This window comes from Haliaeetus albicilla, chromosome 2 (assembly GCF_947461875.1).
Source record: "Haliaeetus albicilla chromosome 2, bHalAlb1.1, whole genome shotgun sequence".
NCBI classification, from domain to species: domain Eukaryota; kingdom Metazoa; phylum Chordata; class Aves; order Accipitriformes; family Accipitridae; genus Haliaeetus; species Haliaeetus albicilla.
The window spans coordinates 25,732,476-25,752,872 of NC_091484.1; the positions used below are offsets into that span (position 1 = coordinate 25,732,476).

At 41.1% G+C, this 20,397-nt stretch overlaps 1 protein-coding gene across 3 annotated transcripts; it reads right to left on the minus strand.

The window, feature by feature from the left end:
- Positions 1-2: 2 nt before the first annotated feature.
- On the minus strand, positions 3-11,419 carry LZTFL1 (leucine zipper transcription factor like 1). 3 transcript variants are annotated; one of them, XM_069811301.1, is made up of 10 exons: positions 11,291-11,419; positions 9,639-9,763; positions 8,965-9,159; positions 8,423-8,483; positions 7,503-7,571; positions 6,061-6,126; positions 5,847-5,924; positions 2,377-2,535; positions 1,817-1,920; positions 3-993 (listed from the first exon to the last, which is right to left on the minus strand). In XM_069811301.1, exons 1-10 carry the CDS (start codon positions 11,291-11,293, stop codon positions 975-977), a joined length of 879 nt encoding a protein of 292 aa, XP_069667402.1. In that variant the 5' UTR covers positions 11,294-11,419; the 3' UTR covers positions 3-974. The 3 variants fall into 3 exon arrangements, with proteins under 3 accessions (XP_069667402.1, XP_069667392.1, XP_069667413.1); XM_069811291.1 differs by having other exon boundaries at positions 2,377-2,550; XM_069811312.1 differs by lacking the exon at positions 11,291-11,419 and adding an exon at positions 10,785-11,017 and having other exon boundaries at positions 2,377-2,550.
- Between the last annotated feature and the right edge of the window lie 8,978 nt (positions 11,420-20,397).

Genomic DNA, 20,397 nt, shown 5'->3' on the forward strand with positions numbered 1-20,397 from the left:
GATTAAATGTTTGAAAAACATAATGGTTTTATTTGGAGTAAAATACAGCATACATATGAACAGGGACAGATGAACAAGTAGAATGCACTATTAAGAGGCTGCCAGATAAAAGCAAGGCAGAGGATTACAAGTAAAACACTTGAAAGAAGTAAGCCATTTTCTGGTGAGGTTACATTAAGAAAGGAGATGAAAACATCTAAAATAACTTATTTCCCAAGAAAGATGCTCCATTAGGAACTTCCCTATGCATTTTCAGATTATCATCTTAATGTTAAGAATACTGGCAAAATCAGAATCTGCCTTCTGATGGTCAAATTTGTTTCAAATAAATTCAAGTGAAAAAGCATAACTTCAGTTAGCGGCTTTATTTGAAAGGATCCAGCGCTTCTGCTATAAAGAATATTTACCTCACTATCTGATGAACATCCTCTAGCAAAACGTTAACAACAACATTTTTGTGAGGTGTGACATGTCCAGTGTGAAACAACATTACAGAATCAGCGTGTTTCATTTTTTTCCTACTACTTATTACTTCCACTGATGGAATTTTCACACATAATGCCACTTCATGACTACATTAACTATGTAAAATAACAACTGGAGTTTCCACCTCAGAGGCATCAAAAAACCTTAATGCTTTTTTTTTCTTTTTTTTCTTTTCTTAACAAAAATAAACTCCTTTCATTTTAGAGAATGACCTCAGTTCTTCAGTAAACTCCTGTTTGCTATTTTTCAAGGAATGTCGATGGTTAACAATTAAGAACATGACTACGGAAACTAATACCCATAAATTGTAAGTTTACAATGAAGTAAGGTAGGAGTTTCAGTGTGTTATTAGTATTAATAAAAAAGTTATTTTAAGCACTAAAAGCAAAAAAATATACCATTCAAAACAAAAATTACTGAAAAATAATACCAGTCTACATTTTCTTTCTATGGCAGCTTCTGATAGATCAGATGTTTTTGGTATTTTTTTAGTCCTCTGGCTCATACCTGAGGATTAACAAAAAAAAAAAAAAAAAAAAAAAAAAAAAATCATTAAAACAGAGTAGAAAATATCCAAGAGACATTTTGTCTCTAAAGAAAATATGAAACCCAAGTAATAAATTACTCCCACTAGTGTTGAATTCCTGTCAAGGTTCACTGTATGACTTCGGGCACAGACAAATGTATATACTTTCTAGACTATTTTCTCCTTTTAAAATTGGCCAGTTTATCAAATAGTAGAATGAGGGAATGGCCAGGAACCCATCCACAAATCCCTAGACACAGGCAGAAATTTAAACAGAAGTTTTAAGTTCCACTCTGTCCCTCTACAGCATAGGTCTAAGGCATCCATGTTGCCAAAGCTCACTTGACATTCGCAGAATGATAGTCTTCTACGCAATATAATGGCCAGGGTGCATCTTTCTTTACTCAATACCCTGTTTATATATTGTGGACTTGTCATTCCCATAAACAAGCGTGGAAGAAATAAGATAATGCCAAAGCATCTGGTACATCTCCCATCTGTATCTGTGTGTAGCACCTGGGGGCTTATCTACAATATCCATGAATATTTTGTGTCCTCTCCATATGAAATTTTCTCATTACTTGCTACACGGTAGCTGCTGTTGCACATATCCATCCTATCCACCTAGCATCCATTAAAAGGATTGGCTTGTCAAAAATCAGGAACAGCCTAATAGAAATTCTTTTTAAGGGAAAATTTATAGTCTGTTTTAGAGACAGCTTCACATTTATAAAAACAAAATGGGAGCAGAACATGGATCCAGAAGAAGGATCCTGTTTGGACAGACAGAACAGCACCACTTACTTGGAAAGCTTTTTACGTAGATCCTTTATCTGTTCATTCTTCTTAGTGAGAATCTCTTTCATGTTGCGATAGGCAGATGTTTGCTGAAATTTCTTCTCCAATTCCTACATAACAACAACATCAACATACTATTTACCTATTATGAAAACCAGCCTAATACGCTTTTTAAAAAAGATTACTTGCTTTTCCTCCTCAAGTTTCAGAATATAGCTTCTCTATCTTACTCAAATTTAGAAGTCCACTAGTAGATTCAAATAAGATTACTGGGAGAGACGGAGAAACACAAACTTTATTTTCTAATGAAATCAGGCTAAAAGTCTTCTGAAGACTGGGAATACACTTTTCATTGAAAAGTTTCTGTGGAGACAAATGTAATCATGCAGTTAGTTGTGTTTTTGCTATTTTACATATAATGCGTGTCTTTCCACTGAAATAACAAAAATACACAGGCACAAGTGTGACCCAGTAAAGTCTGCATGCTGTAGTGTATGCTTGTTAAATTACTAATCGGTTAAAATGTGAGTAAGGATCTCATCTTTACATTACAATAAAATGCTAACCTTTTCAGCTGTGGATAGCTGATCCTGAAGCTTAAGCAAGTCATGTTTTGTTGTCACCAAGTTCTCTTCCAAGAATTTTTGGTTTGCAGTAGAGTCATTCAAAGTCTTCTCAAACTGGCATTTCAAAGCTGCCACCTTATTCTCCAATTCAGTGATATCCTGGTTTGCATTAGTCTTCAATAGAAAAAATATTTTAAATATGTCAAATGCAAGAGAAGAAATATTTAAAAGTCAAGTGCAAAATTCCACATAAAGTTGGTACATCTTAATTTTTAATAATTATGTTCACATTATTCCTACTAAAAAAACTAGTTAAAGCACTAACTAATTTATAACTTTAAAAATTTGTTAATAAATGCATTTTAAAGATGGCTGGAATGTCTTCTCTGCTAAGTTGAGATTTCAAGTTCTTGTACTTCACCTCTTTAGGAATTAGGTGAAGCCACAGCATGAAGCATATCAGAAGAAGTTACTTAGCATACTGAAATAGTAAATTACAGTTTAAGATCTGAATGTCTACGCTAGAATATATTTTTAAAGCAGGTAAAGGATCACAGGCATTTCAAAAGCCATTAGCGTAATACAGGTAGGAAAGGATGAAAGTGTTAAGGCTCATTATCAATCAGGTACCGATACTGCACTGTTCTCAGATACATTATGAAAAAACCCTCCACAGTGGCTTGTGAAGCAACTTTCCTGTTTCCTTGTGAGAAGAAACAACCCAAACTCTTCTGGCCATCAGTTCTGAGTCACGAAACATTTTATTCATGTAACTGTTCTATGGATTTCCATTAAAAAAAAAACCCTCTCAGGTTTAAAAGCTCAACTTCAAACTCTCAAAAGTATAATGACTCAGGTTGAGGCCAAACAAGCAGCACCTTAAAAAGAACAAAAATCTAAAACTAAGTAAGTTCTGCTCCTTTTTCCATGTGGAGGTTTCGTGGTTTAACCCCAGCCAGCAACTAAGTACCACGCAGCCGCTCACTCACTCCTCCCCACTCCCAGTGGGATGGGGAGGAAAATCGGAAAAAAAGTAAAACCCGTGGGTTGAGATAAGAACAGTTTAATAACTAAAATAAAATAAAACAATAATAATAAAAAATATAACAATAATAGTAATGAAAAGGAAGATAACATAAAGAGAGTGAAACACAACCCAAGAAAAGACAAGTGATGCACAATGCAATTGCTCACCACCCACTGACCGATGCCCAAGCAGCGATCTGCCCCTCCCAGTCAACTCCCTCCAGTTTATATACTGGGCATGACATTCTATGGTATGGAATATCCCTTTCGCTAGTTCGGGTCAGCTGTCCTGGCCATGCTCCCTCCCAACTTCTTGTGTACCTGCTCGCTGGGAAACTGAAAAATCCTTAACTTGGGGTAAGTGCACCTTAGCAACAACTAAGACATCAACATTGTTCTCACACTAAATCCAAAACACACTGTACCAGCTATTAGGAAAAAAATTAACTCTATCCCAACCGAAACCAGAACAGGAAGGTAAGATTTGAGCATAGGAAACCACCTGATAATAGTACCTGTACAGAAGAAAAGTTTATTTTGAATTTTGAGACAGAGTCCAAGGCTGCAATGACGAAAAGCACTACATCATATAATGTTTCAGATCGGAATAGACAGTGATCATTTTTCTCAACTGTGACATAAGTCAATTATGTAAAAATTAGAAATCCTCAAGTTAAACTGATCCAAAAGAGCAGTTACTCCCAAACCGTGGTTCACACTTGGTGTGTGGAACCATATTAACTATTAAAAAAAAAAAAAAAAAAAAAAGCCAAGGAAAGAAAAAAGGTAGAAATCTGCTGAGCCAAGAGTTGGTCCTTAAGAATCATTGTGGTTTGGCAGTCATTTGTGTGCCCAAAGAGTTTGAAAACTACTGCCTTAATGAGCAGCTGGGTTCTTATGATTTTATTGACACCCATCCTATAAAAATACAGAGTGAAACCAGATAAAATTCAGCATTTTCTCCAAACAACTAACACTTTAATTGATTAAATAAAGTAGTACATTTCAGCACTATATCTACTAGCTAGTTTCAACAACATATATACCCTGTAAATAGAAAATGTAAGAGCTGGAGAAGAAAGTGACAGATTATAGAGAGCAAATTAGGACATGAAAGCTGAAGATACTCAGCAGCCCTGACATTGAGGCCAGTTCATGTTTAACCAGAAAAGTAGGATGAGATTTGTTTCCAATCTTTTAAAGCTACAAACACTATTATCCAGGATTTAATAAACCCCTTTAATATTTTAAACCCTTAATAATTCAAGGCTTAACAAAACAGATAAAGAAAATATTTGCCATGACTGATAAATCAAGTTCCCTATTAAGTAATATTACTGAATATAGATTTTGAAAGTTACTAGATAAAATTATAACATATTAAGCAAGCCAAGTACATACCATAAACCAATAGAAAGCAAAATAAAAAGAAATTAGGATTAAAACAGGAAAATTAAAGTGAAAATGTTTTATGACATTGAACTTCACTTCCAAATCTGTAAATGCTGCAGGGATTTTAAAAAGTCAGTTTCTCAAAATAATGGGATTAAAGTGTTCTAATTTTGTTAAAAGTTTGAACTGAAATATTTTAAATTTAAGAAACAATCACACATGAACAAACTTTAGAAAATTCTAATTATTGACAAAATAAAGGTAGAAACTTAAAATAATACTAAGGTGACCTGAACAGACTTATCTGTGTCAACCTGCATGACTTCTAGCTTCTTATGGTTTTTTTCTGCAGTAGCAACTCACATTTGAACCCTCATTTACAAAAAAGATTAAGAACCTTAAGTAGTAAAAATAAACAGTGAACCATTTTTGACAGTATGCTGATATGGGTAGAACGGCACAAAATCAAACATTTGCCATCTGACCCATTATCATTGACATTTGTAGCAAAACTTCAATTGACATTTAAGAGTATAGGACACTGGTCAGTTAGATGTAAGTATTTAGGTATTTAAAGTCTGAAGTGAGAAGCATCAAGTCTGGCTTGCTCACGTCAATATCAAATGTGACAAATGCTTGAAATAATTAGCAGTTTATTGATGCTAAAAAACCCAGGTTAGATATCATTCTTTCATTAGTAAATGGGAAGAAACAAACAGAAACAAATCTGTATCTGTTAATACAAATATCACCCCTGAGAATATGAACTCTGGAATACTACTTCCCAATAGTACCTGGAGTAATACTTTCCAATAATAATTTACCATGGTCTATGTGACACAAAATACATGCCATAATATAAACTCACATTCTGGCTTATCTGCTGACTGACAGAGCAGCAGGAAGAGAATGTCAGCAGGAACATGATAATATGAACTTGAGCTTTTGTATTTCCAGAAAAGAAACACACTATACAGACCAACTTTGTAGATGTACAGGCAACAGTTGTGTTAAACAGAGGGGGTGGGGGGGGAAATCCTAATTATATTTACCTTTTGATCTCCTTGGATCATCTGTAAATCCTTCAGTGACTTCTCTAGTTTGGACTTCTCATCTAGTGCAGCTGTAGCCTGCAATACATTGAAAATGTATAACCTCAGAAACACATTTTAGTTGAAAACACAAGAATAATAACCATGGGATTCTTATTTAGATCCTTTTTAATATGTAAACAGCATTAAGTATCCAATCTTACAGGGAATTTACCTGTGTTTCTATGGTCTTGAGTCTGGTCTTCAATTTTTCATTTTCTTCTTGGAGACAAGCAACTGTCTGGGTTAATGAATGAGAAAAAGTTTGTGAACACTTGTGCTATTTTGAATTTTCCAAATACTGCAGGTAAGAAAATATGCTTCATAGCTTAGGAAAGCAAACAAGCTTCTAAATGTTTATAAAAATGGCCTTCATAAGAAATCAGTAATCCATTTATTTATTGTATTTTCTGCCTCAGTCATCAGAAATTACTTCACTTAAATTTGGCACATGCTTTACTGAATTAAGATTAGTGAGCTCAGCATCTTGTCAGTATCAAGATTCACAATAAAGAAAATTGTGCGTTCAGAAATGCAAATCTCATCACTGCTCATCATTTGTATTTTCAATCAACAGGCAAGTAAGAATTGATTCTTAGTTCCTGTTTAAAAGGGACAAATACCAGGTTACTGCATGTTCTGTGTCACAGGAAATTACTCTGACTGATAAAACATGGTTAATTCACCATATAAACTTTGAATTATTTTTGAAGAAAAAAAAAAAAAAGACATCAGATACACATATTCAACAAAAACTGTTATGAAACAGGTTTTGAAATTATTTTTGAGAAAGAACTACATTGATCTAAGTAAAACACAAGTCTGAATTCTTGAATGCTTTAATTATCTTAATGACTAACAACAGTTTGATTCAGACACTATACTTGACAGATCATTTTGGTAATGCAGGCTAGAAGACAGAAAACGCAACTCCTCGCTAAATATCTTGACTGCTCCTAACTTAAAAGCATATTGCAAGAAGTGTGGCATTTTAAAAAAGTTCAACTGAACTAAATGAGTTCAACACCTAATAAAAACTATCAATGACATTAAATACTGGAATGTGTTTTGTAATTCTGAAAATCTCTAGCAAGTGGGAAGTCAGACGTTTTCAGAACTAGTAAATCCCAAATTCTTTAAGTGTCTGTTTCTTTAGGAGGAATTTAACCAACTGACATAAGAAAAAACCTGAACGTGATAAGATTGACTTTGAGTGATACAGAAAATGTTTGATAACCTAATCATTTCAGCCAGCTACATATTTTAATTTACTTCCTTGTTGGAAAGCCAGCCAGCTGCACAGAACAACCTGAATACTGGTTTCTACTAATTTACTTCATTAAATGGAAAAATAAATAATTACAAAGGCCAAAATGTCTTTGCAAAAGAAAGGTCAATATTGCAATACATGTTAGAGATGATAACCGCACAATAAATTTAGGCTGCTTTACAGTATTTATTAATTTATTAGCATTTTCCTTTACATTCTGGGGTATATTACCTTGACGTCTATATAGTGACAGGCACAGTATACAAATATTACTGTACAGCTATGCAGTTCAGTTGAATAAGCAGAATGGTCATTGACCGCAACCACATGAACAGACAAGTTCTCACCTTGTTTAGCAGCTCTGACCCACCTTCATTTAATGGAGCCAGTTTTGGTTTAATGAGATCTGCACTGGGCTAAAGAAATAATAAAGGTTAAAAAATTAAATTATACACATTTCTAGGAGGAAGAAAAGTATTCCATTAGTCTGTAAGATAACTACTGACAGTCAATTCAGCTTTCTTTTGTAAAGCAAATTACTGACCTTGTATTTCAAGTTCATTTTTTACTGGTACTTTGGCTCCTAAGCTATATACTTCACTTTCAGCTAAAGTTAAACAAAAGTACTGCAGAGAGACATAAAAGGATTGCAAACTTGAATTTACAAAAGACTACCGATGCTACAGCAACCAAAGACAAAGGAGCAAGGAAAACAGAAAAAAATATTTGAGTGATTGTAAGAGTAAAAACTATTTACACAGCTCCAAATAATTTTCTTATTTTAAGTATTCAAACATAATATATATTAACTAAATATACCTTTACACTACAAACCAAATAAGGTGCAACCATAATCATACAAGATAAGCTAGAGTGACATCTGCATTGTGGAATCTTCTCAGCTGTTGACTCCATGTTGGGACAGCAAATGTCCCAGTCTTATCCCAGTTTCCAGGAGGAAGGGAACTCGGGAGCAGACACTCCAACACATCCCTGGTCTGGCTGACTTTGCGATGAGCATTATGAGACATGCCCTGGATGTGCAGAATCTGCAATCTGGAAACAGCCAAGGCAATTCAGTGTGAGCCTTGGTGCTGAACTGCAAAATGCTCATTTTTGAAGACTTTCAAAGATCGTTTTGAAAAAAGCGTGGGGGTTTTGTTTTGGTTTTCTCTCTTAAACACAAAGAGTCAGTACTAAGTATTTTAAACATCTGTCATGACTCCACATGACATTTGATTATGATTTGATTAAAATAAAACTCTACCTTCTTGTTCGAAGATGTAAATTCTGACTTTTCAAACTCAGCAACCTGTTCCAACAATTCTCTTGAAAAGAAAAATAAAGGGAGGCATTTATTTACTAAAAGAGCTATGCTGTGAAACACACTTTACCAGGCTGATGCTATGCTCATTATCGCATGTAAGATTCTTGTTAGAAGTACAGAATGAAGTTCTATGCAAATATAATAAATGCAACAGATCATGTCATGCAATGGTATGGTATATGCATTAGAACTGTCAAGATTTAGCATCCTTGATTAAAATATAATCTACTCGGACAACAAAGGCTTTTCAGTCAAATCCCGTCACCTGCTCTTAACTGATTAAAGTAAGAATATTACCAATAAAATTTGACAAATTTGAAATTATTGCATATCTTGCTACTTTATAGATGGAAGACTTGAAACTAACCGATCATCAATACAATAGTAAAAGGTTTCTATGGTTAGGAAAAGAATGCAAATATTTAACACTTTGAAGTTTTCTTATTATTGAAAGACATTCTGTATATCCCAGCATACGTTACCGATTCTCCAATTCAGAGACGTCTGTCTGTAACTTAAGGTACCATTTCTCAGCTTGCGAAAAGAGCTGCCGCAGAAGTAAAACATTGGTGTAAGTTGTATTTATGAGCTCTGACTCCACTTCACTGTGTACAACAGTCCGCAGTCCATCCAGCATGTCTATCACCTCATCGACTGTGAAGGTCTCCTCAACAAGTCTAAACAGAGCAGTCAAGATGAGTCATGTAAGATAAAGGTAACAATTTTGGATTGTTAAGAGACTTCGCTACACAGGTATCACTCTTATATAACGCCATGTCCTTCTGAAATCATTCACTGTCAGTAGTTATTAGATGACCACGGCACTACTAATTGGTTATTGTATTTCAATTTTCTCTTGGAAACATTACAATCACAAATATTACTTCAGCTACAGTCTTGCATCAAATTTAGAAAACAGAAGCAAAGTATAAAGCAATGTCATGCTGTCGATACCTATGTTAATTCCTAAGAATTTGAATAACTTTTAGTTTTACAAGGACTTGACTTGTACCATTCCAAAAATTATTGGGTCTTTCTTCCTCACTAAGAACATACAAATGTAAACAAAGAAAAGTCGCCCCATAAAGCATTTAAACCTGCAATTGTTGCTAGCATATTTTGCTTTATTCTTGCTCAGAACTGCCCCCCACGGTACCTGCTGTCCTTAAGGTCCTGAAAACAAGAATCCACTGTTTTGAGACACAGGCCACGCTTAAAACGAGCAAAGCGCATGTAGTTGATCACTTCATTCTGGTGGTGCTCATTAAGGCCTAGCTCTGCCTGCCGATAAGGATATAAGCACAAAGACAAATGCACACTGAAGTAAGTAAAAAGGAGCACAAGCATCATGAAGACTTGCCTTCCAACTAGTTTCTGTGCTTGCTTTCATAGCGTTATCATGTTAACTAGTATGTTAAAAAACAACCATATTTTCATACATGTAATCCCTATATACCTCACATAAGTGCACCGCCTCTAAAAGCACCAGTGCTTGGAAGCAAGTCCTCAAGTGACCAGTACCCTCGGAAAAAGTCACACAAAATCAGAGACAATCAGAGGATCAGAACCAGAAGGACTGTACGGGAGAGGAAGCTCTTGGGTAAATTTGTATTACATGTACATGTGTATAAATTAGCCGAATGATGTATCTTTTATAGACGTGCTAACAAAAATACACAGGAAAGTATGTTATGTTTCTTTGCTAGTCTATATGTAAAATCTTGAGACTTCTTATATAATCTCAAACGATAATCTGAATTTGTTTCTCAACAGCCTATTGCCCAGAAACAAATATTCCCAGGGCAAATTAAGAAGGAAGCGTTTTTAAATCTGGCTAACTAGCCCTTCTATGCATGCCTCTATTTCAAAAGGAGGAGTATTGGCATGGCCAATTATGTTAGAATAAATCTTGCTCTTGCAGGTAGCACAAGTCACAAGGAGGCATGACAGGGCACAAATGGGAGTTTATCATCACAGTCTCCGATGAGCTGCTGCAACCAAAGGTGAAGTCCATTTTGTTTACTCCAATGTACTTAGTATTGCTGGTGTTGGAGACAGCAACGTAGCAATTCAGACAAACACTTAATCTGATCACCCAGTCCTTACTAATCCAACTGCGCAGGGTAGCTCCAGTCAAAATGCAATACTGCGATAGCTGGATGAACAATGCTGAAAATGTGAGCGCAGACCTCAACTGCCTGGAAAGTAAAGGCAGCGTAGGAAACAGCGACAGCAGTAAATAAAACAAGCTCTCACAACATGGTTGCGAGTCCCACATCTCCCACAAAGTCCCACATCTTACAAATGAGAGATGATAGGAAAAGCTCCATTAATGTTCTCTTTGCTGTTGCCGGGTTTTCTTTAGGTGAAAAGTTTCTATTCATTACAGACAGAAAGCAGACAGTGCTGAAACCTCACCATCTAGAAAACAGCCTCGAAAGGAAATTAAACCAGTAAATAAACATATCAAGGCAGGCCAAAGCCACTCGCCATCTCTAGGCCCGCCGCGCCGAGACGCCCTTCAGCAACCGGGGCACTGGATCCCGCACAAAACCCCAGCCCCACTGGTCTCCACAGGCGGCAGACCTACCCGCGCCCCCCCCCCCAACCCCGGACGATGGGCCGCCTCTCCCCGGTGGGACTTGACCGGGCCGCCTCCCTGCCCGGGCCCTGCCCCGGCGCACGGCGACGGCCGGCCGAGGCGGAGGCGGAGAGCCTGCTCACGGCTGTGGCGGGGAACAAGGCCGGCCAGACGGCGTCGCCGTCCCCCTCCCGGGAGAACTGAGGGCCGGCGGCGCTGCTACTCACCATGGCGGCCGCTTCGCCGGCGCTCAGGCAGCGGGGCTGACGGTTGCCATAGAGAACGCAGCCTCGCGAGTACCGTCGCTGCGCTCCTATTGGCGGCGGCTGGCTCACGTCACTCGCACCGCCCACCTCCTCCCCTCCCCTCCCCAGGGGGTTGCGCAGCCGCCTTCCCAGCGCCTCGCACTCTCGGCGGGCGGCGGCGCCCGTTTCCCGGGGCAACCGCCGTTGCCCGCCGGGAGCTCGCGCTCGGCCCGGACCCTGTCTCCCCCCCGGCACCGCCTGCGCATGCGCACCTACGCCCCCCCCCCCCCAACTGCGCGGCGGCCTGTCAGGCCCGGCTGGGTGATGGGGGTCCGTCGGTGGAGCTGCGGGTGCCCTCCTTCCCGATGGAAACGGGGGCGGGCGGAGGGGGGAGCAAGCAGGTGGGAAGGGCTGTGCGAGGGGCTTTTTGCAACATTGGGGGGTTTGGGGTTGGTCGGTTGTTTTTTCTTGATGCCATCAGGAAATAAAAGAGTTGTTCAGCTTTTGGGATTCTTTGCTTCTCTCACTGTTAAGATATGAAAGAGGGAGGGAGTCTCCTGGGGAGGGAAGACCTGGCAGTTGGACAGAGGTGAGCAAAATGAATGGGAACCCCTTAAAATCATAGTAAAAGGGAAGTGGGTGTGCCTTGATGAGCTTTGTAATTGGTAAAGCAGTTTTCATTTAGGAGCTCCGTTCTGCACTGAGATCTTCGCATTCGGTGTTATCGCCCGAGGTGTTGCAAATCTGGTCTGTCCTGGTTCATACCACTGCCGTAACCCTGTGACACCCAATACCTCCCATTCTGTAGCCTAACGCTCCGAAGCTGCTCTGGTGTAACAGGGTGGACGCTCGGATCGCAGGGTGACAACATGGCTGAGGCTGGCAGGGACCTCAGGGGTTCATCGGCTCCAACCCCCTGCTCAGGCAGGGCCACCCGGAGCTGGTGGCCCAGGTCTGTGTCCGGACATCTTCCGAATTTCTCCAAGGAGGGACACTCCATGGCCTCTCTGGGCAACCCGGGCCAGCGCTTCATCACCCTCACAGTGAAAAATTGTTTCCTGGTGTTCAGGGGGAAACTCCTGTGTGTCAGTCTGTGCCCCTCGCTCCTGGTCCTGTCACTGGGCACCACTGGAAAGACCCTGGCTCTGTCCTCTGTGCGCCCTGCCTTCAGGTATTCATATAAAATCAGTAAGATTCCCCTGAGCCTTCTCTTCCCCAGGCTGAAACATCCCAGCTCTCTCAGCCTTTCCTCATAGGAGAGATGCTCTGGGCCCTTCACCGTCTGTGTGGCCCTTTGCTGGACTCTTTCCAGTATGTCCATCTCTTCTTTTGTACCGGGGAGCCTGGCACTGGACCCAGTACCCCACGGAACTGCTGGAGTCTCTTCTTAGGGAAACCATGGTGAATTCTTGAGTTGGACAAGATTGATAGCTTTTAAATATGGACTAATAGCCCTTACATGACAGAACCTGAAATTGTTTCTAAACAGTATAAACTTGTTTATAACGTTCTAGTGTTAGACAGATGCATACAATATGGTGAGTGCTTAATAAAACTGAAACCTGGACACTCCTAAGTTTAGTTTTGCTTGTGCTCCATAACGCAAACAACCAAAACCGAAGCAGCAAACAGAAATCACAGCGATAATTATCTTTAGAAACAGATGGATGATACAACAATGAAATAAATGTTATTTTCCCAGCAATAGCACCATGTATGTGGACTCAAGTACAAAGAGTTTATGCAGTGTGAAGCATTTTAAAAAACATGGATCAGTCTCTTAGTTATATCATGGCCTTACAAATCAATTTTAATGGGCTTTATTCATAGGTAATAATCTAGTTACACATTTTTCTTCAATATTTTTTCACAGCAGCCATAAAAAATGAGTTCTACATTTTTTTTGTAGAGATGGTAGAAATTAGATAGTATATAATATAGCCCATCTGTTTGTAATGTGCCTATTAGCAACACTTGTTAGTTCCATATGCAATGCACTAGATGTATCTGTGTTCTTTACAGTTACTACAATGGTTTTGTCTTCATAATAAACTGCGATAATGAATACATTAGTCCATTGACATGATTGGACTTTTAATTTTTTTCAATTTTTTGATCAAGGAGCATGAGAAGGACCCTGTGTTACAACTCTTGATTCCTTAAACGCAACCTTAAGACTGTTTACCTATCTGTTTTTACAAGTGACATAACCTATTGGCTTTGGCCATGATATCGTCTGTTACCATTCACTTTTGAGTATTTGTACACGCAAACCGCCCCTGTGCAAGCGCACTTAATTCACAGTTTCTGCTGTCACAAGTGTGATTTACCATTACCACACCACCAATCTCTTATGCAAAAGCACTGATAATATTGTGCGTGCTGACATCATTCACTGAGTTAAACCCATTAATCCTCCTTACTAGAAATCATGTTTGGCCCTGTAAAACATTTGAATAGATACAGTTAGTAAAACATATGTGTAACCAGGATGATCTGATGCAGTTTAAAATGGTGAAGCCTAAATAGATTTTCTTGAGTGAACAAAGGCCTGGAACAACTGTGCAAAATTAATTTTGAAAAACTCATGGCTAAATGCTTTTTTGAGAATTTGAGAAAATGAGAACTCATCACATCTAGAAAACCACAATCTAGCCCCAAAAGAACACCTAATCCATCTACACTAAGAGTTTAGTAATTCACAGATTTCAGCACCATTAAAAAGGTCAAATCCGTCTTTCTCGAAATACCAAGTCAGAGGGAGAGAGAGATGGGGCTTTTCAACCAAGGCAGCCCGGCTCCGTGCTGGAGCATCTAACCTTGCGTCTGCCGAGGCGACCTTCTGTGGCAGCGGGGAGGGACTCAGACCTTTGTCATTGCAGGTGGCTGCGGGTTGTAGGTACCTTGTTTTCTGGAGACCCAGCGTGTTACGTCTGGAATCAGATTCAAGGAGTGCTGCCTGCGCTTCCACCCACAACTGGGTCAGTCGGGGGGGAAGTTAGGATAACGCAATGTACCCTCAAAAAAAAAAAAAAAAAGAAAAAAAGCAACCAAACCAGGCAGGTCTCACACATCTCAAAATTTATGTCTGAACTTGCAAACACTTTGGATCATTGTAATGACTCTGTACACCCGCTAGAAACGGGAATAAGAACACTCTTTTGTTGGCTTGGTATGGAAAGTCCCAGGAAACCCTGTGCGTAGTCTACCTAAGCAAGTAACCTGGCTGAATTGCGTTATTGATGGAATAAGAAATGCTGAAAAGATCTACAGAACCATGCTTTTGATTTGCAAAGTGTTTGCAAGTGTCTAGGGTGGGGATGATATTATGCAGGGTCTTCTTTTCTTTGCTTGAAGATGTGATTACTCAGTGGAAAGCACTCTTGCTTGCCAGGAACAGCCCAGGTGCTTTGTCTTGCCTCACTTTGGGGAAACATGGAAGAGCTGAGGTGACTTGTCATGTCCAGTCTTATGTTCCTAGGACTTGCCTCAAGTGTTTCAATCTATAGAAAGTTCCTAGATAACATTATTCGCTTGCGTACAAGAGGCACCGATCTCCCCAAGTGCAAATATTCTCCTCTAGAGGATGGTGAATCGCGACCACAGCCTCTCCTGAACAGACCAACTGAGGGGCTGTTGAACCAGTAAAACAGCCTGCTCAGAGAGAAGCAGGTTAATGTCCTCCTTTTACCTGCGGAGGGGAAAATAGGTATATTAAATGACAGATGTAGTGCAAGCACAGTGCAGTTTTCACTGCGGTTAGCCTCAGCAGAGGGTGTAACCCCAAGTTCTGTTCTATTTCTGCCAAATCTTTCCAAGCACCTGATCAGCACATCAAGCTGAGTATGTCTCTGCCATTAGTACATGCACTAAATGAGAAGCTTAAAAAAATCATCCCCAAGTTGTGCTTAAAAGTAAACACCCTGAAGCTAAAAAGAAGACATCTAAGAACTGTTGGTGGTTTTCATTTTCCCTCTTACTTTAAACAAAAAAAAAAAAAAAAAAGTGTTACTCTTTCAAGTTCTCTTGGCAAGCATGAAAGCAATATATTTGTAAGGAACACAGAGATGCTTAGTTTTGTAATGACATGAGCTGGAGGGAGATCACAGGTTATCTCACAATTCATACTGGTATCACAAGAACTGACCGCACCAGCTGTGTTTGGGTTCAAAATGAATTAACTGTGGACGGCACTGAGCAAGGATGCAAATAGGGAACCGGTTTGGCAGAAATTTGGCAAGAGGATTTGTAAGGTTCAGGCTGTTCTCCTGCTTCTGTTCCTACCGCTGGGGACAAAAATGCCATTGTTGTCAGTGACACTCAATAAATGGCACGTGGCAGAAAAAGAACGAACAGGATGAGTAGCTGCCCAATTTCTGGTCTGGAGATTTATCTGCCCAGGGACTTCTAGGACAGTGGAACTGGCTGCGTGAAGTGGGTAGGTTAAGTTATACTTATTACTTTGCTTCTAGGGAGAATTAAGCTAAGTCTAATTAAAGTCACTTAAATCCAGAACGTGAGGGCTCACATTCATGAAGGAGAGACCAAAGGATGTGAAGACTCTTTGCATCAGAGGCTTTGGCCAAGGGCATGCCTTTACCGTACTGCAGTTAATGTAGCTCTCCCAGCGCTGAATCACCTTGCATTACACCGAGGGACAAACTAACCTGAATTAGGGGTAATTACCATGGATCTGCTGGCAGGCAGCCATTTGCCAGCCTGGAGTAAGTTGTGCCTGAGCCCACAGACTATGCCTGTGCTTTCACACCTATGCTTTCCTTAGCAGGTGCCCCGGGGTTTAGCTGAGAGCTGCTCCCCCCCCTGCTGTTTTCCTACCCAGGGGTCCAGGAGGCGAGAGAGGCCACATGCGTACAGAGGTATCATTGCATACAAACATACGCCTGTTTCAGGAAGAGTTTCAGGATGACAACTAATTATTAAAGATATGCAGACACCTTAGCGGTGGTTTTGCAGTGGAGTGTGGAGCACCCTGGGCTCCTTTCCCTTGGAAGGGGATGCCACGCTGGAGCATGGTGCCAAGTGACAGCTGAGTCCAACCTAAAACCTAGCTTGAATCATTGTTTTCTCCATAATTAGAACTGACCCTGAACTGCAATTTGGAAATTTTCTTGAAGTGTGAGTCAAACGAGCATTGGTCACAGCTGAACACCGTCCCGCATTTAAGCAAAACCCCATGGTGCTCGGACCTCCTGCAAGAGAGGGGAATTTAGATCACTGTAATTTGCATGCCACCTTGCCAGGAAGAAGACATAAGATGTGCAATTTCACATATTTATTAAACACTTCTCACTGCCTTCCTCTTCAAAATGTTTCCTGCCACACTCTTCTGGATGGTTGTCACATAGGACGTGCCACCAGCAGGGACTTTATGTGACTGCCTGCAGTCCTGCCCTTGGGTCTCCCCAGTTTCTGTGGCAAGAACAGCTTGGCCTTTCCTCTTGAAGCTAGCATCCTTTCATTTTGCTCTCTTCTGCTTGCAAAGCACCTGGTGTTGCGGGGCATCACGCAGACCCTGCGATCCTGGCCCCTGCTTGCTTGCAGCCTTGGTGGGAAGCTGTGGGGAGCTGTGTCTGGGGCCCAGCTTGGAGTGGGCAGCACTAGACCTGGCTCCTCACTCCTGTCCCAGCCTCCCCAGGGGACACTGGTGGGTGTCCAGAGGGACCCAGTTCTTGTTTGGGGATTTTTTTTTTTTCCCCAGTGAAAGCATTTGCCAGCAGGACACAGCCACGCCAGGAGCAGCCTCTGATTTGCCCTGCACTAGATGATCCACATGAGCAAAAAAATGATGGTATGAGAGGTCTTCCCTTTGCTATCGAAAGAGCTTACCAGGAAAAAAACAAAGAAAAAATAAAGAAAGAGAAGATTGCCATCTGTGTTTGAGCCACCTAAACCATGGAAACCACAGACAAAACAGCCTGTGAGAGGGCTAATTAGGCTGGGATCCTGGGAGCACACACCCACCTCAGCCTACAAAAAGCCCAAAGCTTAAACGTGGGTGCAAAGAGCAAACACCGTGTGCAGTGGTGCGACTGCTGGGTGCGACATCCAGGCTGACCCCCCTGCAACGACCATCCCGGTGAGTCCCCTCCTCCACTATTCATATCTGTCTTTCCACATGCAGCCTCCGTGGAAAGGAAACCAAATTACAAATTGCTTTTTAAAAAAAAAAAAAATTGCCATTGAACTCATCCAGTTACAATGATCTTTTTGATTGCAATTTAAGGTATGTCTGATGGCTAAAAGAAAATAACATAAAAAAGCCCCAGGGGATGCGCAGCTCTGCATCCTTCAGCAGATGCTGCAATGACATTTTGGAAACGGGTACCAGGGAGAAAGCAGTAGCTCGCTGCCTGCCTGCCACTGGCCACAGTCACCTCTGGGTCATATGTGGCAGGTCTTGGCCTCGACAGCCAAATTTTGCACTGTTGTGAGGGGGACAAGGCTCTGCTGCTTTGAGATTTCAACTTGCTGAGGAGTTTCTGAAGCGCGGCATTGCAGCAGGTGGAGCACGGCAGGTCTGACATTGCCCTGTGGCTGAGAAGGATGAGTCACGTGCTTAGCGCAGCAATTCCTGAAACCACATTCCCCCCCTCCAAAATAAGCAAAAAGGGATCAAATTAATTTTGATTAATAAGCAGCCCCTTCTTATCTCAAGGGTCAGGCTGTTGTTTGTCAACTTTTAGCGTGCTGTGAATTTCACCGTAGGAAAAAGTCGGGTGCTGGCTAGAACATCAGAAAGCTCATTGTCTCTGGCCCCACATTATTGTTGCTGTTAATATAGCCCGTAACAAGCGCAGCAGCAATGGCAAAGCAAAACCCCAAGACGAGGCGGCCGCCGTGGTTAGCACGCTGCCTCCTCTGCGCTGTGGCTGAGGTCGTGACACCTCGCTCCTCAGACTGGAATTCCTCGGTAGGAATCCAGCTCGGCTTTCAGCTCGCCCTGTATTTACCATGATGTGCACGAGGCACCCAGCGGGGTCGGTCACCCCTCCGGCCCGCTGCTGCGCCGGCACTGCTGCCTGGGCTGGAGCCAGACGGGGATGGGGACGGGGACGGGGACAGGGACGGGGACAAGGAAAAACCCTCGTGGGGTTGTTGTCGCCAGAGACTTTGCTGTGTTGTGTATTTTCCACTTGATTCAGCAGACCTGTCCAACATCATTTGTATATGTATGGCTATGACTGGTCTTAATTTCTACATCTTAGTATTTACACGTGGTATATCTGATTTATAGGTATTATACAGGTGGTTTCTTTCTGTCTGCTTGCATGTTTTTACTGGCGTAAATTCTGCGTCATGCTGTAGCATTAGTATGATTTGGCCACTTACTTTCCTTGGTTGTCTGCTTTGGAAAGAAGTCAACTAAAAATGTATTTTGAGTTTTGTGCATCAGAAATTCAACTACTATGTACAGAGTACAGGTGGCACTGTTAAAAGCCAGGTACTAAATTTGTATCTGTACTTGAAACTCCAGGGACCAGCATAATTCTGCGTGGAGACCTGTATCTTGATAGAAAACTTAAAAACTAAGAGCACATGTTTATGACTGGTTTTATTTCTTCAATCTATTTTTAAGCAAACACTCTGTACCTAGACTCAAGTTCTTTTATTGCAAAGATGTCATGCTGCCAGCCTTGCTCCTCAATAATTCATATTCATTAAAGTCACTTCATGAAGATAAAAAAATGGAAGGATTAGCCCCTAATCTGTGCTTTCTGAACACACTCATTTCTAAATAGATGAAAACAACCGCATTAAATTTTTTTGACCAGATGCCAAAGCCCTACAAATATTTGCTGCAAGCATCCACTTGGGCACTGAGAGTGGGTGAAGGGATCAAAGGCAGATGGGGCCAGTGGGTGCCACAAACACAGAGACGTGGCTGCAAACGCACTCGCCAACCCTAAAAGTAGCCGCTTACAGTAAACTGGCTTTGTTGATGAACTTGCTAACTCAGCGAACCCTAAGGCAGGCTGGGGAGGCAAACGGCATGGTGCGTCAGTTCGTGCCCCAAATAATACCAGGGAAGGGGCTTTTAGCCAGTGCGCAACGAGCAACCGGAGGGAAGGCAGAGCATGAACATGGGCTGCTTCCCCATGGGGAAGGTTCGGCTCCGTCCAGCTGCTGCTGTGGTGAGAAGTTTGGCTCTGCGAGGTGATCTCTCAGTTGTCTGACCTGCTTTTGAAGCCACTGATGACCAGAGGAAAGGTCTGTGCTAGCTGAAGGTCCCCAGTAGCACCGACGGGACCCTCCTCATGTTGTCCCTGGGCTTCGTCCCCAGGCACTAGCACAGTCGGGCTGGTGCAGAACAGGTTGAAAGCTTAGGATTGTTTGACTTACGTTGAGCCCACCAGGCTCAGCTACCTTTGGTGCTGGTGCTGGTAGATGGTAGACTGACTTGAAAAGCAACCTGCAGCAGGGAAAAACAGTATTTTCTTGTTTACTGAGGCATAATGAACTGCTTTGCAGACCAACAGCAATGAGCATCTCACTTAAACTCACAGATAAGAAAGAGATGTTGCAGGCAGAGATTATCAGTCACTGCAGAGGATGCAAATATTTTAACACTGCAAACTAATACTAAAGGCAGGTACTTTTCCTTGTTAATTTAAGAGACACATTTCATTTATTCTCACAAATCTTTTGGAAGATACGGTGCTTTCAGATTACTTTCTTTTTTAATGTGCGCACTGGGGAGTCTACATCTTATTAAAAATGAGATCACAGTGACTCTAGTACATCAAAGAACTTAATCAGCACAGTGCCATAGAGAAGCTGAAGACCTAATGGAGGCTAAATGTAAATTTGTAAAATGGAAGCAGCTAAATAATCAAACCAGCAACATCAATTTCTGTGTGGTTTGTTCATCTCCTGGCCAGACTCGTTTCAAAGGGTTGAGGTTTTTATTAGAAGAAGAAGAAGAAGAAGAAGAAGAAGAAGAAGAAGAAGAAGAAGAAAGAAAAGTCACAGTTCTTCTTCAAAGTTGTTTTAAATCAGTTGTTTTCCCCCCATCTTTCCTCTCCAGGTTACGGAGCCTCCTTTAAGACTGAGTAAACATCTGGCTGAAG

Excerpts from the sequence above, each read along its gene's own strand:
- LZTFL1 (XM_069811291.1), bottom strand. Across the intron at positions 9,160-9,638 it reads CAGGACCTTAAGGACAGCAG|ACTTGTTGAGGAGACCTTCA; the intron begins GTACCGTGGGGG and ends TGCTCTGTTTAG. Across the intron at positions 6,127-7,502 it reads GGTCAGAGCTGCTAAACAAG|ACAGTTGCTTGTCTCCAAGA; the intron begins GTGAGAACTTGT and ends TCATTAACCCAG.